At 40.4% G+C, this 21,085-nt stretch overlaps 1 protein-coding gene across 4 annotated transcripts in view; it reads right to left on the bottom strand.

Moving 5' to 3' along the window:
• Positions 1–21,085, bottom strand: part of SNX25 (sorting nexin 25) — a 182,358-nt gene that overhangs the window by 17,774 nt on the left and 143,499 nt on the right. For all 4 annotated transcript variants that reach the window (XM_055112059.2, XM_055112058.2, XM_034959502.3 and 1 more), the window contains 3 exons: positions 14,241–14,405; positions 7,516–7,647; positions 4,896–5,036 (listed from right to left, as the gene is read on the bottom strand). In XM_055112059.2, coding sequence (XP_054968034.2) covers positions 4,896–5,036; positions 7,516–7,647; positions 14,241–14,405 — 438 coding nt within the window. The remainder of the gene's footprint in view (positions 1–4,895; positions 5,037–7,515; positions 7,648–14,240; positions 14,406–21,085) is intronic.

The raw sequence follows: 21,085 nt of genomic DNA, 5'->3' as shown, positions 1-21,085 counted from the left end.
AGAAGGTGTTGTGTTTTTAACATCTCTGTAAAAAGCTAAAGTTAACAAAAGAAAATGGCCAGGCGTGGTGGCTCACGCCTGTAATCCCAACACTTTGGGAGGCCAAGGAAGCTGGATCACATGAGGTCAGGAGTTCAAGGCCAGCCTGATCAACATGGTGAAACCCTGTCTCTACTAAAAATACAAAAAATCAGCCTGGCGTGGTGGCACATGCTTGTAATCCCAGCTACTGGGGAGGCTGAGGCAGGAGAATCGTTTGAACCCAGGAGGTGGAGGCTGCAGTGAGCTGATACTGCACCACTGCACTTGGGCCTGGGAGACAGAGCAAGACCCAGTCAAAAAAAAATAAAAAGAAAAGAAAACAATGGGAACAAAGAAAACTTGGGTTGTAGCTCTATTACTGCATTTCTTTCCTTTTTTTTTTTGAAACAGGGTCTCAGTCTGTCACCCAGGCTGAGTGCAGTGGCGTGATCATGGCTCATGGCAGCCTTGATCTCCCAGGCTCAAGTGATTCTCCCACTTCAGCCTCCCAAGTAGCTGGGACTACAGGCACGCACCACCATGCCTGGCTAATTTTTAAATTTTTTGTAGAGGCGTAGTCTATGTTGTCCAGGCCAGTCTCAAACTCCTGGATACAAGCAATCCTCCTGCCTCAGCCTCCCAAAGTGCTGGAATTACAGGCATGAGTCACCACTCCCGGCCTTATTACTGCCTCTCAGTGGCAAACTGTAGATTGTAAGTATATTAACAAAATATATTCATAGTACGAAGAGCGCACCCTTGGTGGATTAAGTCCTCCCTTCTACCAGACACTGTGCTAGAAGCATAGCATGTGTTATTTCATGCTTACAACAGCTCTGTGAAATTTTAGAGAAATGAAACAGGCAGTGAGAGTTGGAAGGGAAGACTAAAATCACTAAGTACCCAAAAAGGTACTTCCTGTCACAGCTGTCGACAGGAAGGGTTCTCACAACAGGAAAACTCACACCGTAGGAAAGGGCAGGGGTAAGAGAATAGCCCAGCCATCGGTCCACAGACGAGGAAAGATGACAAAGAGGACGGGCATGGACTTTCATGTTAGTTTCTTTTAATGCTTCCATCTAATTGTTTTGATTGTCTAAGTAAATTCTACCTTCCAAAGACATTTCATTTCAAAATTTTCCCTCAACTCTTTTTCCTCCTGTTTTGATACAAACTTTGGTTTCACAATAGTTTTTCCACAGAGAAAACAACACATTTTTCTGTAGTATCAATTTTACTCAACAACTCTGGGGAAAATTCATTGTTATACTGAGACAAATTTTTGCTTTCCACAGTGCTAAGGTGACCAAAGGCCATCTGAGAAATGTAGCATGCATGACATTCACTTTGGGTCACTATCCTTAAAAAGCAGTTGAAGAAATTATAGTATGTAGTGATGAAAACAGGTTAAAAAATCACTCTGGAGACAAGGTTAAAGAAAAGAGACACATTTCATTCATAGAAGAGGAGTCTCAGAGGTGCCCATGAGGTTTTGTAAAGGAGCAGCGTGGCTTCAAACCGTGTTTTCAAACTTTGTTTTCCTTCCTCCTTCCTCCTTAATCTCAAGATGTAACTTTGAGACAGGCTGCGTATGTGTTTCCTTTCATTCTGAAATACAGCCTGGGCATCTGCTGTGAACCTCCACTCCCTTTCTTTCCCCATCCCGTGCTCCCATGCTTTATGCACACTGATTTACCCACATGCTTGTTAAGCGCACACCACGCTGCTTATCTGGTCATCTATTTCCTTAGAAGCTTCAAGGGCCAGATCCTGATACGGACCAGACACCTCTGGCCACAGTGGCGCCGGATGCTTCACCAGATGGAACAATAATTCAAGACGAGCCATCAGGGCAGGTCACGCCACCTGACACCCCCTAGACCCGCTGCCTCTTCTGCATTCCAAACCCTCTCTTTAAAATCCCCTGGGTTCCCTCCACAGTTGAAGGCTGGAAATTTTTATTTTTATTTTTTGAGATGGAATCCTGCTCTGTTGCCAAGGCTGGAGTGGAGTGATATGATCCTGACTCACTGCAACCTCCGCCTCCCAGGTTCAAGTGATTCTTTTGCCTCAGCCTCTTGAGAAACTGAGACTACAAGCGTGCACCACCACACCCAACTAATTTTTTGTATTTTTAGTAGAGATGGGGGTTTCACCATGTTGGCCTGGCTGGTCTCGAACTCCTGACCTCAAGGGATCCGCCCACTTCGGCCTTCCAAAGTGCTGGGATTACAGGCGTGAGCCAACATGCCTGGCTGAGGGTGGAAAGTTTTAGAAAGAATTTTGCCCACTCCTCCCCTTGCTAGCATGGATAGTAAAATCTCACTCTCTTTTTGTCACGCCTCACTCTTGTTATTATTATGATGGCTTCTTTCTACAAGCAGCAAGCAGCAAGCAGCTGGACCCTTTGACAGTTATAGTTTCACCAGTATCAGTTCACGCTAAGCAAGAGAAAAATGGACCTGAATTCAAGTAGAAATAATTGAAGAACTGTTCACTGCTGGGGAAAAAAGGCAATGACCCATAGTAGAAGGAGAATTAGAGAAGATGGCAATTCCTGAGGAAAAGTAGGAAGAAGAATCTAAAAGTAAGATTCCATTAATAATCTTGATTTAGCCACTATGTACATGTCCTATGACAAGTCAGTTAAGCTCTGGGATCGGTTTCCCTCCTCTCTCAAATAAAAGAATTAACCTAGATTAGTGGCTTTCAAACATTTTAACTGAAACTCACAGTAGGAAATGCATGCTACATTGCAATCCATAATGCACATACATATATGCATATACATAAATAAAACTGAAACCAAACGTCTATGAAACAATGCTCATTACTACTGCTACTACCAAAAAACACAATGATGTTTACTATGTGCCACACATCCTTATAAATGCTTTATATACATATATTCCCTTAATTCTCATATCAACCCCATAAGGTAGGCACTATTAGTATTCGTTTTCACTGATGAAAAAGAGACAAAAAGCAAGTGAGTTATAAATCCCAGGTCAGCCGGGCGCGGTGGCTCACATCTATAATCCTAGCTCTTTGTAAGGCCGAGGTGGGTGGATCACCTGAGGTCAGGAGTTCGAGACCAGCCTGGCCAACATGGTGAAACCCTGTCTCTACTAAAAATACAAAAATTAGCCGGGCGTGGTGTCAAATGCCTGTAATCCTAGCTACTCGGGAGGCTGAGGCAGGAGAATCGCTTGAACCTGGGAGGCGGAGGTTGCAGTGAGCTGACATCACGTCACTGGACTCCAGACTGGGCGACAGAGCAGGACTCCGTCTCAAAAAATATATATATATAAATAAATAGATAAATAAATAAATTCCAGGTCACACAGCCATGAAGAGTAGAGCTGAGAGTCAGAGCTGAGCAGTCTGGTTCTAGAGGCTCCAAGCACCACACCTTACTGCCTCCCTGGTGTATGTGATAGAATCCTCTAAGCACCGCGCCTTACTGCCTCCCTTGTATATGTGATAGAATCCTGCAAGCACCGCACCTTACTGCCTCCCTTGTGTATGTGACAGAATCCTCCAAGCACCGCGCCTTACTGCCTCCCTTGTGTATGTGATAGAATCCTCCAAGCACCGCACCTTACTGCCTCCCTTGTATATGTGATAGAATCCTGCAAGCACCGCACCTTACTGCCTCCCTTGTGTATGTGACAGAATCCTCCAAGCACCGCACCTTACTGCCTCCCTTGTGTATGTGATAGAATCCTCCAAGCACCGCGCCTTACTGCCTCCCTTGTGTATGTGACAGAATCCTCCAAGCACCGCACCTTACTGCCTCCCTTGTGTATGTGACAGAATCCTCCAAGCACCGCGCCTTACTGCATCCCTTGTGTATGTGACAGAATCCTCCAAGCACCGCACCTTACTGCCTCCCTTGTATATGTGATAGAATCCTCCAAGCACCGCGCCTTACTGCCTCCCTTGTATATGTGATAGAATCCTCCAAGCACCGCGCCTTACTGCCTCCCTGGTGTATGTGACAGAATCCTCCAAGCACCGCACCTTACTGCCTCCCTGGTGTATGTGACAGAATCCTCCAAGCACCGCACCTTACTGCCTCCCTTGTGTATGTGATAGAATCCTCCAAGCACCGCACCTTACTGCCTCTCTTGTATATGTGATAGAATCCTCCAAGCACCGCGCCTTACTGCCTCCCTTGTGTATATGTGATAGAATCCTCCAAGCACCGCACCTTACTGCCTCTCTTGTATATGTGATAGAATCCTCCAAGCACCGCACCTTACTGCCTCCCTTCTGTATGTGATAGAATCCTCCAAGCACCGCACCTTACTGCCTCCCTTGTATATGTGATAGAATCTCCAAGCACCGCACCTTACTGCCTCCCTTGTATATGTGATAGAATCTCCAAGCACCGCACCTTACTGCCTCCCTTGTATATGTGATAGAATCCTCCAAGCACCGCACCTTACTGCCTCTCTTGTGTCTGTGATAGAATCCTCCAAGCACCGCACCTTACTGTCTCCCTTGTGTATGTGATAGAATCCAATGCAGCTCATTCTTTCTACTGCTGCAACTCACAACTGATTTCACTACCATCAAGATATCACAATCGGCAGCTGCCAGTTGTGAGATACCTAGGTGATCCTTAGGTCTCTTCCAGCTCTAGGGTTCTCTGGCAATTTACAATGAAAATCAGACCATTATCGGTCCTGATGGACTTAGGCTAGACTAGATGGTTTGATCTATGAGTAAATTTCCAAATGTCAGGATGAAAATGCCACTGTGCCAGTATCAACAGCAAAGGAAGAAGATTAATCAGCTTTCCTATGTGTAAAATTGAAACGAGCTCTTGTGCAGTAATTCTAGAATACTGCGTTCATGAGTATTCATACCTCACTGAGTTTCCGGTGTAAATTCTGAAACTCGCTGAGCCTTCTGGGGACCGTCCAGTTCTTAGTTTCAACTCCTCCAACTTCTTGTAGGCTTACCATGACAAAGTAACATGGCAATTGCTCACCATTCTCTTCTGTAACCTTGGGGGAAAACATCAAAATCGATACTTACAAAAAGCATGGTGAATGGATGCAGAAGGAAGATCTGTAAGTGTCCCCCTAAGGAGATTTCCCTCCCCGTGATGTACCTTGCAGGATCCCTGGAACTGTGAATATTATAGATTTTATTCTAGTAACTAAGATACATTATATGGCATAGTAGACTAAAATAGGGGGATTTCCTGGGTGGGCCTAACGTAAAAGCAAAGAGTTTTTGCTAGCCAGTGATACGAAAGGAAGTCAGAAAGATTCAAATCCCAAGAAGGAAACCAGCAAGAAAACAGATATCTCAGTTCTATGACCAAAGGAACTGAATTCTGCCAACAATCTGAATAAGCTTGGAAGTGGGTTTTACTGAGTCTTCAGACAAGACTTTAGTCTGGGAAACATACTGACTTCGGCCTGTGATACAATCAGCAGGGAGCCAATGCATCCTGTGCTGGACTCCAGACCTACAGAGGTGTGACCAATAAATGGGTATTGCTTTAAGCATGAAATGTGTTACACAGCAAAAGAAAACTATACAGCAGGCTCATCCTGTGTTACAGAAATTTAAAGAAATTAACAGCAAGCAAACAGCCATCAAATACATCAGAAACTCTCTCAGAGAAGGATGGGGGCACCTCCAGTTTAATTTCAGGATCCAACAAGCCCTGATTTCTATTCTCAGTAAATTTTACATTGGGAGATATAATTTCCTTTACCTCCCAACTGAGATATTGTATGTGTGCATGCATGTGTGCGTGCATGCACACGTGCACACACACACACACTAATCCAGAACAGGCCACTACTATACTTAACATAAGAAGCTAAGAGAAAACAATAGAAAATACATTGAATTTGAGCTTGAATTAGCATCATAAATTGAATTAGAGAGAAAGAGTCAATAAGAAAGGCCAGGGAAAGAGATGAGAGGTTTACTGAGCACCCACTCTGTGAGGCAGGATTATCACTCCACTGTAAGGATAGGGAAGTAGAGGCACAGACAGGGTCCCTGACTTTCCTAGGACCACACCTCTGATGAGTCAGCTAGCACAGAATACAGGCACGTCCAGCTTGATGAAAATGCATCCTCCGCACCTTTCTGGGACTGCTTCGTGAGCTCTAGATGTCAGGTGCCCCTTTCCCATTTCCACTATCTTTTCACCGGCCAGAGTACTTCAGCAAGCAGCAACTGACTGCCAGGGCACAGACCCTTGTGATGGTTTCCACTCCTTCCTTCCCTTTCTGCTCCCCCTAATATGTGCCTTTGGAAGATGATTTTAATACACTGTGAAGTGTCAGGGCCAGCTCTAAGCAAAACTGAGGAGGTAACAGAATTTGTATTCTGTCCTCCAGCAGCCTCTTGTAGCAGCTTTTGCCATTACATTCCCCTGAGTCCATTACCTTCCTACAGTTCCACCCAAACAGTAACTATCTGCAGTTACTGAGGGTTTCTATGTGGGAGTCTGAGGTTGGGCATGACCTTCCCTGATCCACTGCTCTCTACCTTCCATGGAGAAATGTGTATTGTTCAGCAGCTTAGCTTAATGGGAGCACCAGCAAGTGCCAAAGACACACAGAAGGCACCTGGTTAGGCCCTCATGTAATGTGTGTCCTTTCAGGGTAGGTCTTGGAGAACATGCTTTGTTTTGCTATCCAACCTAGAGATAAATTTAAGGTTGTGAATTTTGACCCTCTCCCAACCCCTGTAAGAGTGTCAAGCCACTGGCTTGAGGGAAAGGCAGGGAAGAACAAAGATAAGCCATATTAAATACCAATGAGGACAAAAAAAACACTCTCTTGCTCAGGACCTTGATATGTGCTTATAATGTGGTTATGCAAATGACATTATATGACTTTCATCTCCAGGTTTCCACTTGACAGACAGTAGGGCAGGGGAGAAGGAAGTTGTCAACAGTAATGACATAAACACCTATAAGCGTCTTTCCTCCTAAATGAAATTATTTTTATAGACAAATGATAAGGGATACAGTATATTCTACAAACTCTTATCTCATATCCCTCAAAAAAACAGCAAAATAATTCAAAAAATATATTCATTGAAGATTTTAGAGATACTGAAATTTAAGCAATTGAAGTCGGCAGGATGAAACTATCAGATGCACTTACATTTTTAGTTTTTCATCTCCAAGATTCAAAAAGTGCTTTCATTTCAACTCTTAATGGAAAAATAAATTGGTAATTGAAGGACATTAAAGCTGCTTTCAATTCCAGTGAACAGGAAGAACTTGCTGTTTGAAGTGGAGTGAGATCAGATCTATACCAAGCAGCCTTGTATAGTTCCCAGTCATGAGTGAACCGGAGTGAAAATTATGGGGGAAGGAAGGTAGGAAAAATATGGTCTAAAAGAATGAGCGTAAGTTTTCTACCCTCAATCTCCATTCTTCAGGATAAAATCTTTTTTAATGAAGTCAAACTTTTAAAATAAATTAAGAGGAAAAGCAGTCAAACCTACCTCTCCACTGGTGATGGAGGCTTTCCACATGCCAAGGTTTTCACACCACCAATCCGTTCTTGCCACGTGCAGCTGAAGGTCTGTGCGTTCTTTCTCTATTAGGATTATTTCATCCTTCAACTTGGAAACAATCTGCCACAGGGAAAATATCCTGGGAGTTATGAAAACACTTAAAACTATGCAATTCAGCAAAGTAGCAGGATTCAAAGTCAACACACAATAATCAGCTGTGTTTCGATATACTAACAGTGAATAATCCAAAAACAAAATTAAGAAAAAAATTCCACTTACAATAGCATTAAAAAAATTCTTAGGGATTAATGTAAACAAGGAAGTGAAATAATTCTACAATGAAAACTACAAAACACTGATGAAAGAGACTAAAGAAGACAAATATCTGGAAAGACATCCCATATTCATGGATTGGAAGAATTAATATTGCTGTCAGTACTACCGAAAGCAATCTACAGGTTCAATGCAATCCCCAACAAAATTTCAATAACATTTTTTTGCAGAAATAAAAAAAAATTCATTCTAAAATCCATATAGAATCTCGAGAGATCCTGAATGGCCAAAACAATTTTGAAGAGAACAAAGTTGGAGGACTCAGACTTCTTGACTTCTAAACTTACTACAAAGCTACAATAATCAAAACAGTGTGGTACTGGCTTAAAGACAGACATATAGAACAAGGGAATATAGCCCAGAAATAATATATGGTAAAGTGATTTTCAGCAAGGGTGTCGAGACCATTCAATGGGGAAAGAACAGTGTTTTCAACAAATCATGCTGGGAAAATTGGACATTCACAGGCAGAAGAATGAAGCTGGATCCTTGCCACCTAACCCTATATATAACAATTAAAGTAGATTAAAGATCTAAACAAAATAGCTAAAAATTATAAAACTCACAGAATATAGGGTGCCATGCATGGTGGCTCACAACTGTAATCCTAGCACTTTGGGAGGCTGAGGCAGGTGGATCACCTGAGGTCAGGAGTTGGAGACCAACCTGGCCAACATGGCAAAACCCTGTCACTACTAAAAATATAAAAATTAGCCAGGTGTGGTGGAGGGGGTGAGGGGCGGCGCCTATAATCCCAGTTACTCAGGAGGCTAAGGCAGGAGAATCGCTTGAACTTGGGGGTTGGAGGTTGCAGGGAGCCGAGATCGTGCCACTTCACTCCAGCCTGGGCAACAGAGTGAGACTCCGTCTCAAAAAAAAAAAAAAAACAGAATATAGAGGGAAAGTTTCATCACATTGGATTTGGCTATGATTTCTTGGTTATGACACAAAAAGCACAGGCAACAAAAGAAGAAATAAACTGGAATTCATCAAAATTAAAAACTCTGTGCATCAAAGAACACTATTGATATAGTAAAAATGCAAACCACAAAATATTTAAAAAATCTGCAAATCACCTCTCTGACAGAGGTTTCATCTCCAGATTATAGAAAACTCCTAAAACTCAACAAAACCATAAACAACCCAATTTAAAAATGCACAAAGGATTTGAATAGACATTTCTCCAAAGAGGATACACAAATGGCCAACAAGGACATGAAAGGATGCTCAACATCACTAATCATTAGAGAAATGCAAATCAGAACCAAAATAAGATACCACCTTAATAAGATAGTAGTAGGATGACTACTATCCTAATGGTTATGAAATAAGAAATATAAGATGAATTGGTTATGAAATGAGAAATATCCTAATGGTTATGAAATAAGAAAATAACGAGTGTTGGCAGGGAGACATGGAGAGATTGGAACTCTTGTGCACTGCTAGTTGGAATGTAAAATGGTATAGATGTTGTGGTAGAGAGTTTAATGATTCCTCAAAAAATTAAAAACAGAATTAGCATAGAACCCAGCAATTCTACTACTAGGTATATATCAAAAAGAATTGGAAGCAAGATCTTTTGAAGAGGTATTTGCATACCCACATTCATTGTAACATTACTAACAATAGCCAAGAAGTGGAAGTAAATCAAGTGTCTATTGCTGGATAAATAGTTAGCAAAACAAAATGTGGTATAAACATGCAATGAAATATGATTCAGCCTTAAAAAGCAATGAAATTCTAACACACGCTACCACATGGATGAACCCTGAAGACATTATTCTAAGTGAAAAAAGCCAGTCACAGAAGGACAAATGTTGTGTGATTCCACTAACATCAGGTACTTGGAGTAGTTAAATTCATAGAGATAAAAAATAGAATGATGGTTTTTCCAGAGCATGAGGGAGGGGAAAATGGGGAGGTATTGTTTAATAGTTTCAGTTTTTCATGATGAGAAAAGTTCTGGTGATGGATGGTGGTGACGGTTGCAAAACACTAAAATGCTACTGCACAGCAAAAGAAATAATCAGCAGAAATAACAGACAACCCACAGAGTGGTAAAAAAAATCTTCATGATCTATACATCCAACAAAGGACTAATATTCAGAATCTACAGAAAACTCAAACAAATTAGCAAGAAAAAAATAAACAATCCCATCAAAAAGTGGGCTAAGGACACGAATAGACAATTCTGAAAAGAAGATACACAAATGGCCAACAAGCATATGAAAAAATGCTCAACATCACTAATTATCAGGGAAATGCAAATCAAAACCACAATGCGATACCACCTTACTCCTGCAAGAATGGCCATGATAAAAAAATAAAAAGATAGTAGATGTCGGAGTAGATGTGGTAAAAAGGGAACATTTTTACACCGTTGGTGGGAACATAAACTAGTACAACCACTATGGAAAACGGTATGGAGATTCCTTAAAGAACTAAAAGTAGATCTACTGTTTGATCCAGCAATCCCACTACTAGGGATCTACTCAGAGGAAAAGAAGTCATTATACAAAAAAGATACTTGCACAGCCATGTTTATAGCATCACAATTTGCAATTGCAAAAATATGGAACCAGCCCAAATGCCCATTAATCAACAAGTGGAAAATGTGGTCTGTATACAGCACAGAATACTACTCAGCCATAAAAAGGAATGAAATAATGGCCTTCACAGCAACCTGGATGGAATTTGAGACTATTATTCTAAGTGGAGTAACTCAGGAATGGAAAACCAAACATCGTATGTTCTCACTCATAAGTGGGAGCTAAGCTATGAGGACACAAAGGCATGAGAATGATACACTGGACTTTGGGGACTTGGGAAAGGGTTGGCGGGGGATGAGGGATAAAAGACTACACACTGGGCACAATGTACACTGCTTGGGTGATAGGTATACCAAAATCTCAGAAAGCACCACTAAAAAATTTATTGATGTAACCAAACACCACCTGCTCCCTAAAAAGTATTGAAATAAAAAATAAATTTTTAAAAGTAGCTAAAATGGTAAATGTTGTTATATATACTTTACCAGAATTTACAAAAATAAATAATATCTTTTAAATGCTATGCTCGCCATCTCTTCAGATCTCTTTTATGAGAAAGCCTATAGGGTTATGTAACTCTGTAGTTTGAGGACAGCAGCTTTGCTCCAAAACTCTCCTGAATATGCAGTGTACAAGGGCTCTTTCCTTCCTCAGAAAGCCTACAGGAAGCACTCCTTGCCTATGCCATTGTCCTGCATTTTAACATCAATAAGTACTGTGATCATTTTATTTTCATGTCTGTTTTAATTCCATAACCAGCATATTTGCTCCTTGAGGGCAGGTGTCACTCTATGTTACACTGAATCTTCACAGTGACTCGCACAGCACCATGCATTTACTCATCACTTGTGTTACTTAGATTCTTCGTGGTTAATGGTTTACTCCCAATATTACCCTAGAATTGGACAGTTTTCTCCGGACTCACAAAATCTCTGTGGAGGCAAAAAACAAAAAACAAACAAACCTAGGCAGTAAATTTCAGGAATCAAACTAAAAGGCTAATTTTACCATCCAGTAGCTAATTACACTGCTGGTACAGAGATCTGTGAGAGAAAGAGGGTTAAGCAAACCACTGGCATTCTGTATTGAGGAGAAGTCTGCACCACTATGTCTCACAGGAAAATGATCTGATTAATAATTAGATATTTAATCCAGAAAAGTCTTACTATTACAAGATTTGGGGGTGGGATATGTTAATTGCTAGATTGTCAAAACCTTTTTCAACATCAATCTTAAGGTTTTTTGTTTTTGTTGTGTGTATGTGTGTGTGTGAGACTTTTTCACTCTATTGCCCAGGCTGGAGTGCAATGGTGTGATCTCGGCTGACTGCAACCTCCACTTCACGGGTTCAAGTGATTCTCGTGTCTCAGCCTCCCGAGTAGCTGGGATTATAGGCACCTGCCACCACGACAGGCTAATTGTTGTATTTTTAGTAGAGGTGGGGTTTTACCACATTGGCCAGGCTGGTCTCAAACTTCTGACCTCAGGTCATCTGCCTGCCTTGGCCTCCCAAAGTGCTGGGATTACAGGCATAAGCCACCACCCTGGCCAATCTTAAGTTTTTTAAAAAATTATTAATTCTTTACCAACATAAGTAAAAGACAAAAGGAGGACTATGTCTTCTTCTGGAGAGAAGGATCAGCTGCCTTCCATCCTTAGAGCCCTTTCAGCCCTGTGCACAACTGCCAGAAGTAGAGTGCTCCGTGAGCAGCCTGTGGACAATCTGATTACACAGCAAATGTAGATCAGAGAGTAGAGTTCAAGTTAAGCCACAGTACCAGTGAATTGCTCCAAGTTTCTTGAGAATTCTTTCATATAATTGTAGCTAAGAATGTTTATTCCATGGTTATCAGAAGTTATTTTAAGAAAGGCTGAATAATGTCTTTCAAACAAACCAAGCAGAAAATAATTCAATGAATATTCTCTAACTCATCTTTCATACTGTTACCCACAGATGCATTTTAATTTATAATTAGATGAATCCAGAATAAATAAGACAACTGTTCTTAAAGAACATGCCATATTGCAGATACTGATTATCTGCCATGCCAGCGAATTCTGTTTATCATCTCAGACATGTTCTTGTCACTGGGAAGACTATCAGGCTTTCGAGTTCTGTATGTAGTAAATGGGAGTGACTCCATGTAAGGGGGAGAATGAACTATTTCTGATGACAATCCAGGAAACCTGGCCATTTGTTTCCTTTTCAGAATACCATTAACGCTCTCTTATTTTTTATTGATTGATTGATCGATGGAGTCTTGCTGTGTCACCCAGGCTGGAGTGCAGTGGCATGATCTTGGCTCACGCAACTTCTGCCTCCCGGGTTCAAGAGATTCTCCTGCCTCACCCTCCTGAGTAGCTGGGATTACCATGCATGCCACCATGCCTGGCTAATTTTTGTATTTTTAGTAGACACAGGGTTTCATCATGTTGGCCAGGCTGGCCTCGAGCTCCTGACCTCAAGTGATCCACCCGCCTCGGCCTCCTAAAGTGCTGGGATTACAGGTGTGAGCCACCGCGCCTAGCCACTTTTTTTTTTTTTTTTTTTTGAGACTATTGCCCAGTCTGGAGTGCAGTAACATGATCACGGCTCACTGCAGCCTTGACTTTCCAGACTCAAGAGATCTTCGTTTCTCAGCCTACCTAGTAGCTGGGGACTACCAGCATCCACTACCATGATGGGCTAATTTTTTTTTTAATTTTTACTAGAAATGGGGTCTCCCTATGTTGCCCAGGCTGGTCTCAAAACACCTGGGCTCAAGCGATCCACCCGTCTTGGCTTCCCAAAGATTACAGGCATGAGCCATTGTGCAGCCAGCCCATCACTAACAATTATTAAAGTGATGCTCACATTAAACTTCTTCCTACATAATTTTGTAAAAATATTACTACTAACCAAGACGACACACCTTTGCAGGACTTTCTTCCTTCTTCTTTTTTGCTTTTTCTTTGTTAAAGAAAACTCACTGTTTAACTAGACAGTAACTGGATTATAGATGAATAGATATTTTAATTGTAAATTGCTGATAGGCTCATGATACCAGTTTTTCTTACATCTTGTTTCAGGAATATTCTCCTACTATAAAAGCATTTGAATGTCCACAAAAAGAGTACTAAAGAAGACTCAATAGGATTGGGCACCTGCTCACAGAAAACCCAATGTGAGTCACTGAAATTGCTTTATTCTAAGTTGCTTTCATGTTGACCGCTTGAAATCCTCAAACACACATTCAGAAAGTGCCAGAGACCAATCTGGCAGATCAAAGAGCATCAGCCATATCTATATGAGAGAAACCTCCTTGTTGAATTCTAAAGAGCAAAACACAAAGCAAAAAGCCACACCACAGCTTGGGTTTGAGAAAGGCCAATTAGTGAAATGCTGTTTACATTTTTAAACTTTCAAATTGCTGCTTTCTAGCAAAACAATGTATTTCCTGAACAATACTGTAAGGTTCCCTAAATTGCACCTGCAGCAGTTGAAAGAAAACATCTTTTTTTATTCAAAAGATTGTCCTTGAGTATTTAATTAACTTCCAGAAATGACCCTGGCACAAGAGAAAGCTTTGCCCCTTCCCCAAAGGCCCTGTAGGCAAAGCAGATGCAAAGAACAGAGTTGCTCACAGTTGAAACTGAGAAAGAACTCCAAACCATAAGAGATTAAAAACAAATGCTTTTCTAATTCTATCCTAGAAGCAAAAAAAAAAACAATGGAACTTGTTCACGGTTAAAATTATTTTAAAAGAAACTGATGCTTCTCAACCTCAACTGAAAACTACCAAATTAGACAAATGTTAACTTTCAAAGACAACCTTGAAAGCAAAGAGTTACCTTCTTGTCAGGTTTTGGTGCATTTTGAATAGAATTTAGAGCTTGCCTTTTATATTCAAGTTTCTCATTTAGTTCTCGCAGTTTGTTTACAGCAAAACTGGCTTGTTCATTGATCCGATTGGTACCATCATCCACGGCTTCCTCACCAGCCTCATCTTTTGGGCCCTAGGGGGAGAGTCACATACCACCATATCTTATAATGATAGAAAATTCAGTAATTATTATCGGTCACGATACCCTGTTGCAAAATACTACATTCCAGTAAGGAAAGAATACTAAAGTAGAAAATTTAGACTGCTTTTTCTCAGCAAAGAGAAAAATCAAAGTCTTTGGAACCAAAGTAAATGGTGTTCAGAATTGCAAAAAGGAAACATTTTATAGCTTAAAGAAAGGAGGGGAAATCCCATGCCATTATTTCCCAAGTGGTACCTCTAAGGAAATCTGCATAGAACAAGGGACGGCAACTCAGTTATCTTCCCAACTCAACCTGAATATTCTGTACCTAATGTTCAACCAAGACTGACATTTGGGTTCTTTCCAGTCTCCTATTATTAAAAACTCATGCGAGTTCCTCTAAAAGAAAATTACCATATTCCCATGAGTGAAAGTATTTTCAGTATATACTTTGTTCAGTCCTTCTCCTGATATATTCTACAAATCAATAGGTATATTATTTTACAAGTAAAATAGCATTTGAAAGTGACTTAATATTCATAAGAACTCTGTAACTTGGAAAAGTCTTGCTAGATTACCCAACAGCACATGAATTAGATTCAAGAGCAGCAACAGCAATGCAGGGCACTGGCAGAGAATTGCTCAGATCTAGCTTCTGGTTTATCCTTAACTTTCTTCCAGGTTTTCTTGTTCCAGCTTTTCGTAATTGTAACAAACAGTAAATTAAAATTTTTTCAAGGAAAAATAAAGTACCAATGGTCATAGAAAAATAGGCTGTTGTCATGGGTTTTTTTTGTTTGTTTGTTTTTTTGAGACAGAGTCTTACTCTGTTGCTCAGGCTGGAGTGCAGTGGTGTGATCTCAGCTCACTGCAACCTCTGCCTCCCGGGTCAAAGCCATTCTCCTGCCTCAGCGTCCCGAGTAGCTGGTACTACAGGAGCCCACCACTACGTCCAGCTAATTTTTGTATTTTTAGTAGAGACAGGGTTTCACCATGTTGGCCAGGCTGGTCTCGAACTCCTGACCTCAAGTGATCCACCTGCCTCGTCCTCCCAAAGTGCTGGAATTACAGATGTGAGCCACTGTGCCTGGCCCATATGTTCTTTTAACTGGTTGTCTATAAATAGATATATAAAATGATATATAATTTCATACTTTGTATTCATTTGAATGGGTATTCTGCCTTCTTCATATAACGTACAATGCTGGGTATTGAGGGTATTATCATCTTCAAAATTATCATTTTTACGTCAGCATTGTATGAGAATAATTAGAATAACAATGGCATTGAGAATTTATGAGGCGCATTCCTAATGATGTTCCTGTAATAGGTTGATTCTGCTTCATTGCTATCCCATATGTACAAAAACAAATATTATCATGCATAAACTTTTTTCTACATTTTAATTATTTTCCTAGGATAAATTTCCAAAAGTTCCCACTTCTAGAGATTATTGGAACAAAGACTAGGAGCTCTGGAAAGGTCAGTTATGTATCAGCCCTCTTTGAATCCGAGGTGAAAGTAGACATTTCTTCCTATTTGTTTACTGTTACCTCACATCAAATGTCAGTTCATATCCTTATTCAATTTATCTGCTGAGTATAGATGTTTTAATTAATTTGAATAACCTCTTTTACGGCATTTGCTGTAAAATTAACTATCTTAATTTCTGAAGTAGAGAGATAACATAGATACAACAAACTGTGACCTATCAAAAATAAAATGCAATAAATAGTTTTGGACTATTCAGTTCAGTGATTTTATATGTAAAGAACCAAGTAACAAAACTTAAAAAAAAAGAATGTATTTGAAGTTCAGACAACCAACAGTTCAGAGACCTCAATTAGATGACTTCTAATACCATCAAGAGCAAGCACTTGAGTCCTCAGGGCTGGAGATAGTGAACAGGGCAGAAAGAAAAAATCCACGATAAATCATAATCTTTCTATGTAAGATGACTATAAAACAATTTGTTTCTCTTTGTACAAACCTTAAAACTCATAGGGGTCACTAACAGTAAATAAGAAGTGGCAACTGGAGCTATCCAAAATGATTGCATATGCTATAAGAAAACTAGACTTAACGTGTGGCTTAGCTAACAGAGCAGGAGCATCGCCGTCTTGGATAAGCACTGCCATTTTAAAGTTTCCCTTGACCAAAAACTGCCTAAATCCAAAGGGCATCAGCCTAATGGCTATGGTCAGCAAGATCATAAACCACAAATGCCATCTCCAACCAGAAACATTCCAACCCTAAGATAAATCCCTCCCTGACCAGAGACATGCCAGTCCCAAGACAACCTCCCCTCCAGCCAGGGAGATGTCAGCCCCAAGATAACCTCCCCTCTGACCAGAGACATTCCAACCCTGCAATAAACTTCTCCTCCACACAGAAACATTCCAAGCCTGTGATAAGCTCTCTCACCCTAAAACCAATACTCTTAGTCTGCAAGAGAGAGAGTTTTCCTGACTGAAATCAGCCAGAAGCCCCTCTCAGGTTTATTCTCCAAAATAAACCTGGTTTTGACTATTGAGCCACTTTTTGTGCTTCTTTCCTTTCGTTAACTCTTACATTTGATGCTGACACCCAGGATGGGTTTGGGGATAGAGGCTCTCTCACAACCCAGGAAGCAGTGGGCAGCAGCAGCCCATCCCGCTGGATCCTGAGAGTCTCTGGCCACCCACCCAGTCTTGTCTCTCACTTCACTTTTCGAGTGATTTGCGTGAGGAAGACAACTAACCTGAAGGGGACTGTGAGGCTCAGGCTGGGGCTACTCACAGGTGGGTTCTTAAAACCCTCAGGTCTCAGGAATCCACCTCTGACCGCCCACAATGGGTATTTAGCTCTCTAACCTTTGTCCCCTCCTCCTCCCTCATCCTCCCTTCTCTCTCTCTCTCTGTCTGTCTTCCTCATGCGGCTCCAATCCAAGAGGCCCTTTGCTGATTCCAACTGGAACATCCAACATCGGACACTAATCCAGCCGATTGGTAAAATCTGCCTTCCCCAGGCTTTCAAGCGGTACCCACGAAAGTCAGGTCTGCTGTCCTGATCCTCAGAGGACCAGTAGGACTAAGCAAGAAGAAATCTTGGGGATGCCCAGTTTCTTCTTAGCTTAACCGTCCTCTTTAGGAAAGAGGACGCTGGGTCTCTGTCTTTTGTCTGGGGATGCCTGGAACAAAAACAGACACCCTCGGCCTCTTCTCACCAGTCCACATGGATGCCAAACAATCCCACATTCCCACATCCTCTCCACTGAGCTGTCTCCTTCACAACCTCACCAAATTTGGCTTATAAGAAGCATAAAGCCAAAGCGTTTGGTTTTTCATTGCAACACAGCCTGGCCCCAATATAAATTAGATAATGACAACCGATGGCCTGAAAACGGCACCTTTGACTTTCAAATTCTCAGGGACCTTGACAACTTTATAACCACGAATAGCAAATGGCAAGAAGTTGTCTATATTCTTTTCTACCTTAGATCCCAACCCTCCCTATGTCAAGCTTGCACCGCTCATGAAATCCTTCTTCTTAATGAAAACCCTCCCCAGGTCTCTCCTTCCTCTGAAACTCCTTCCTTTGAAACCCCTTCCTTGGAAACCCCTTTTGAGCCTGCAGATGAACCCCCTCCGTATTCTCATTTCCCTGCATCTGCTCCTCGCCTGTTCAAACCTCCAACCCGGTGGCCCCTCCTGCCCCCAAGCCTTCAGTCCCAAATCCTGCTCCTCCTCCTTCTTCACCTATTACCTGTTCAAAAACTACTCCAACCAGTCAATCCGCCATTCTCCCTCTCCAGGAAGCGCCTGGGGCTAAAGGCACTGCTCGCGTTCATGTCCCTTTCTCCATGTTTGATTTGTCGCAGATCGAATAGCATCTGGGATCTTTTTCTGAAAATCCCTCTCATTATCACAGGGAATTCCTACACATAACCCAATCCTTTAATTTAACTTGGCATGACATTTATATAATTCTAACCTCCACCCTCACCCCTGATAAGAAAGCGCTCAGCTTAATTAAAATGGATATCCAAGCTACGAGTATATTCAAAAGGCCTTTATGTTTTCCTCTTCATAAATCTTGTTTTCCTGGAAAAGGTTTTTTCCTAGTCAACTGAATTACTTTTTCCACTCTGTCTTGCCACTCTTGGTGCATGTATGAAAGACCCTAAAATGACATCTGGTGGCCTGGGGCTCCTTGGGAAAACAGAAATAAGTGCCACAAATCCCGTTTTGGGAAAAAATCTGTTTTCCTTATGGAAACCCTGGAATTAGAGGTGAATAAGTACCTCTCAAAATCTGTCTTTGTCTTCCAGCTATACTTGTTTATTAGGCCCTGGAAATTGTTTTCCTAGCCCTGTTCTTAAAGGGCCTCACCCAAAGGCCAATAATCCAATTGGGAAATTAGAAAAAAAAAATCTTATAACTACTGGATCTTCTTCTGGTTGCCTGTGTGGCTATATATGTGTTGTGTGCAATGTCTATTAAAAGAACTCTAATTAATTGGCCTAAGAAAAATAAGTGCTTAAATCAAATATTTTTAAGGGAAAAGTAAAAGCTATGGGATCTTTCAGTTCACGAGACTAAAACTTACTGGTACAGTAAGATCAGAAATGTCTTAAGAACTGCCAGCATACATTTTTGTTTGCATTTATCGATCAAGCAATTTCATACTTATCTCTGCCGAATACTATAAAGTGTCAAAATTTGGCATAGAGGCTACAAAATTATAACTCAGCCCAGACAGAATAATCTTTGCTTGTGTAATTTTTTAATAAATGAAACATTAATACTGGTTTAATAAAGTTAACTACATCTTGAACTATTTAATGAAATACCCTAACTTCTAATCTGGTGGCCTTAGGCAGTCTAGTCCACAGACATGAAGGAAGTTTGTTTTGTGAAAGGACTGTTACCATCTTTGTTTCAAAGCTAAACTGTAAACCAAGTTAATAAACAAAAATAGATAAGGCCTGGGGACATGTGAAATTAGCCATACCCCCAGCTATGCAAAAGATATTAAAGAAAAGATAATTTATATAAAAAATTATCTTATATGGTAAATTCTTGTCCAAAGGAAATTAACTGGTTGTTTAAAGAGAGGGATGTTTACAACAAATCAGAAAGTTGAGGCATGTCAGAGATTGTCTGTGTAAGTCGTGAAAAATTTTATAAAAGGGAATTCATACAACAAATGTTGTACAATTTAAAAGTGATTAAGCCTCCTGAATGCTTTATAAAATGCTACTATAACTCTTAGCTGTACAACCTGCCTGCTTCGCAGCTAGGAAAGGCCCAGGACACATGGAGTTAAATGCTGGAGTAAGTCAGACCTTATCTGCATTTCTGTCTAGGTCCTAGGCTCTCCACCTAGTACATACTTAAAATCCCAAACTTACCAACAAAAGTAAAGGTTGCTAAAAGTTAACAGTGTAACATGTATTTAAGACTACTGAAAAACATTTTACATATACTTTTGGTAAAAATATTATAAGGAGGCATAAGAATGTGGATTTTTACCTAGATTAAAAGGTTAAAGAATTGTTTTAAGTTGAATAAAATAAAAATGAAGGTTTAAGCAAGTTTTGGAAGGTTAGTTGTAAAGGAAATTCCATGTGTAAACATATTGGCTAAAGTTGAAGGGGTATCATCCAGTTTTTCTGTAAATTGAGCATTAAAATAAAAGCACAACAGGTTTTTCTTACAGCACTAACCTGCTCTTTAACAAAAATTATAAAGGGTTAAAAAGGGTCTATAAAAATCTTAACTTGTGGTCAAACATTAAAATAGGGTAAATGTGTCTACAGGTTTATTAAAAATTGAGTTTAACATTAATAGCACACTAATATAAAAGTAAAATTTGGCTTATTTGGTATAAAATCATATAGGAAGAATTGTCAAATATAAAATGGTGTTCGGCTCTCTTTGGGCTATGTTTGTATAAATAAGTTATTGGTATGTGTTCCAATGTTATGGGAGACACCTATAATTCTGATATATCTTAATGTATGTTATCAGTAGTAATTATAATTGTTACGTTAAAATTATTTTGTGCCACACAGGTAACAGATTTCCTTGTCAATTGTGTCTTTAACTATGGCTACCCTAAAACTTTTGGTCATCCATAAACAATTGTTGTCTTGTTTTGGTCCTCTTTAGAAGGTGGTTTTATAATCAGCTATAAAGCTCTAACAGGTGCTCTCAAATGCAGGTTTCTGATAACTTTGGAGATTGTGACATCAGAATAGAAGAAACATGTTCAGGACTCTTGAATAGCTAAAATGTTCATGAATGTCAAGCAGGACAGGAATTAACTGCACGAACTGAACTAACAGGAGGCTGGAGTGACCTTTCTGACGTTTTGCTTAAAATATAGCTAATCCTTTGTTTTGCTTTTCAAAGTCAAAGTAACTTTTCTTTTGGGCTACTGACAGCTTTTAACAATTTAGTATACTCCCATGAACAAAATTTGGAGCATACTTGTTTCTCTCTACCTGACTTTCTCCAGAATTTGGAAACTATCTCTGAGTATTCTTAAGTTATGGCAATATAGTTATTTGCATAAGTGCAATAAGAATCTGTTTTCTTTTGTAACAGGACACAACTGGAAAAACTGGTTATTTTTACCCATGCTTCAACTGGAATGGTGTGCCTTCCTTTAAGGAATCAAACTTGACT

Source organism: Pan paniscus, chromosome 3 (assembly GCF_029289425.2).
Source record: "Pan paniscus chromosome 3, NHGRI_mPanPan1-v2.0_pri, whole genome shotgun sequence".
In the NCBI taxonomy this organism is placed as follows: Eukaryota; Metazoa; Chordata; class Mammalia; order Primates; family Hominidae; genus Pan; species Pan paniscus.
Note: the sequence above shows the minus strand (reverse complement) of the source record. Positions and strands in the feature narration are given on the sequence as shown.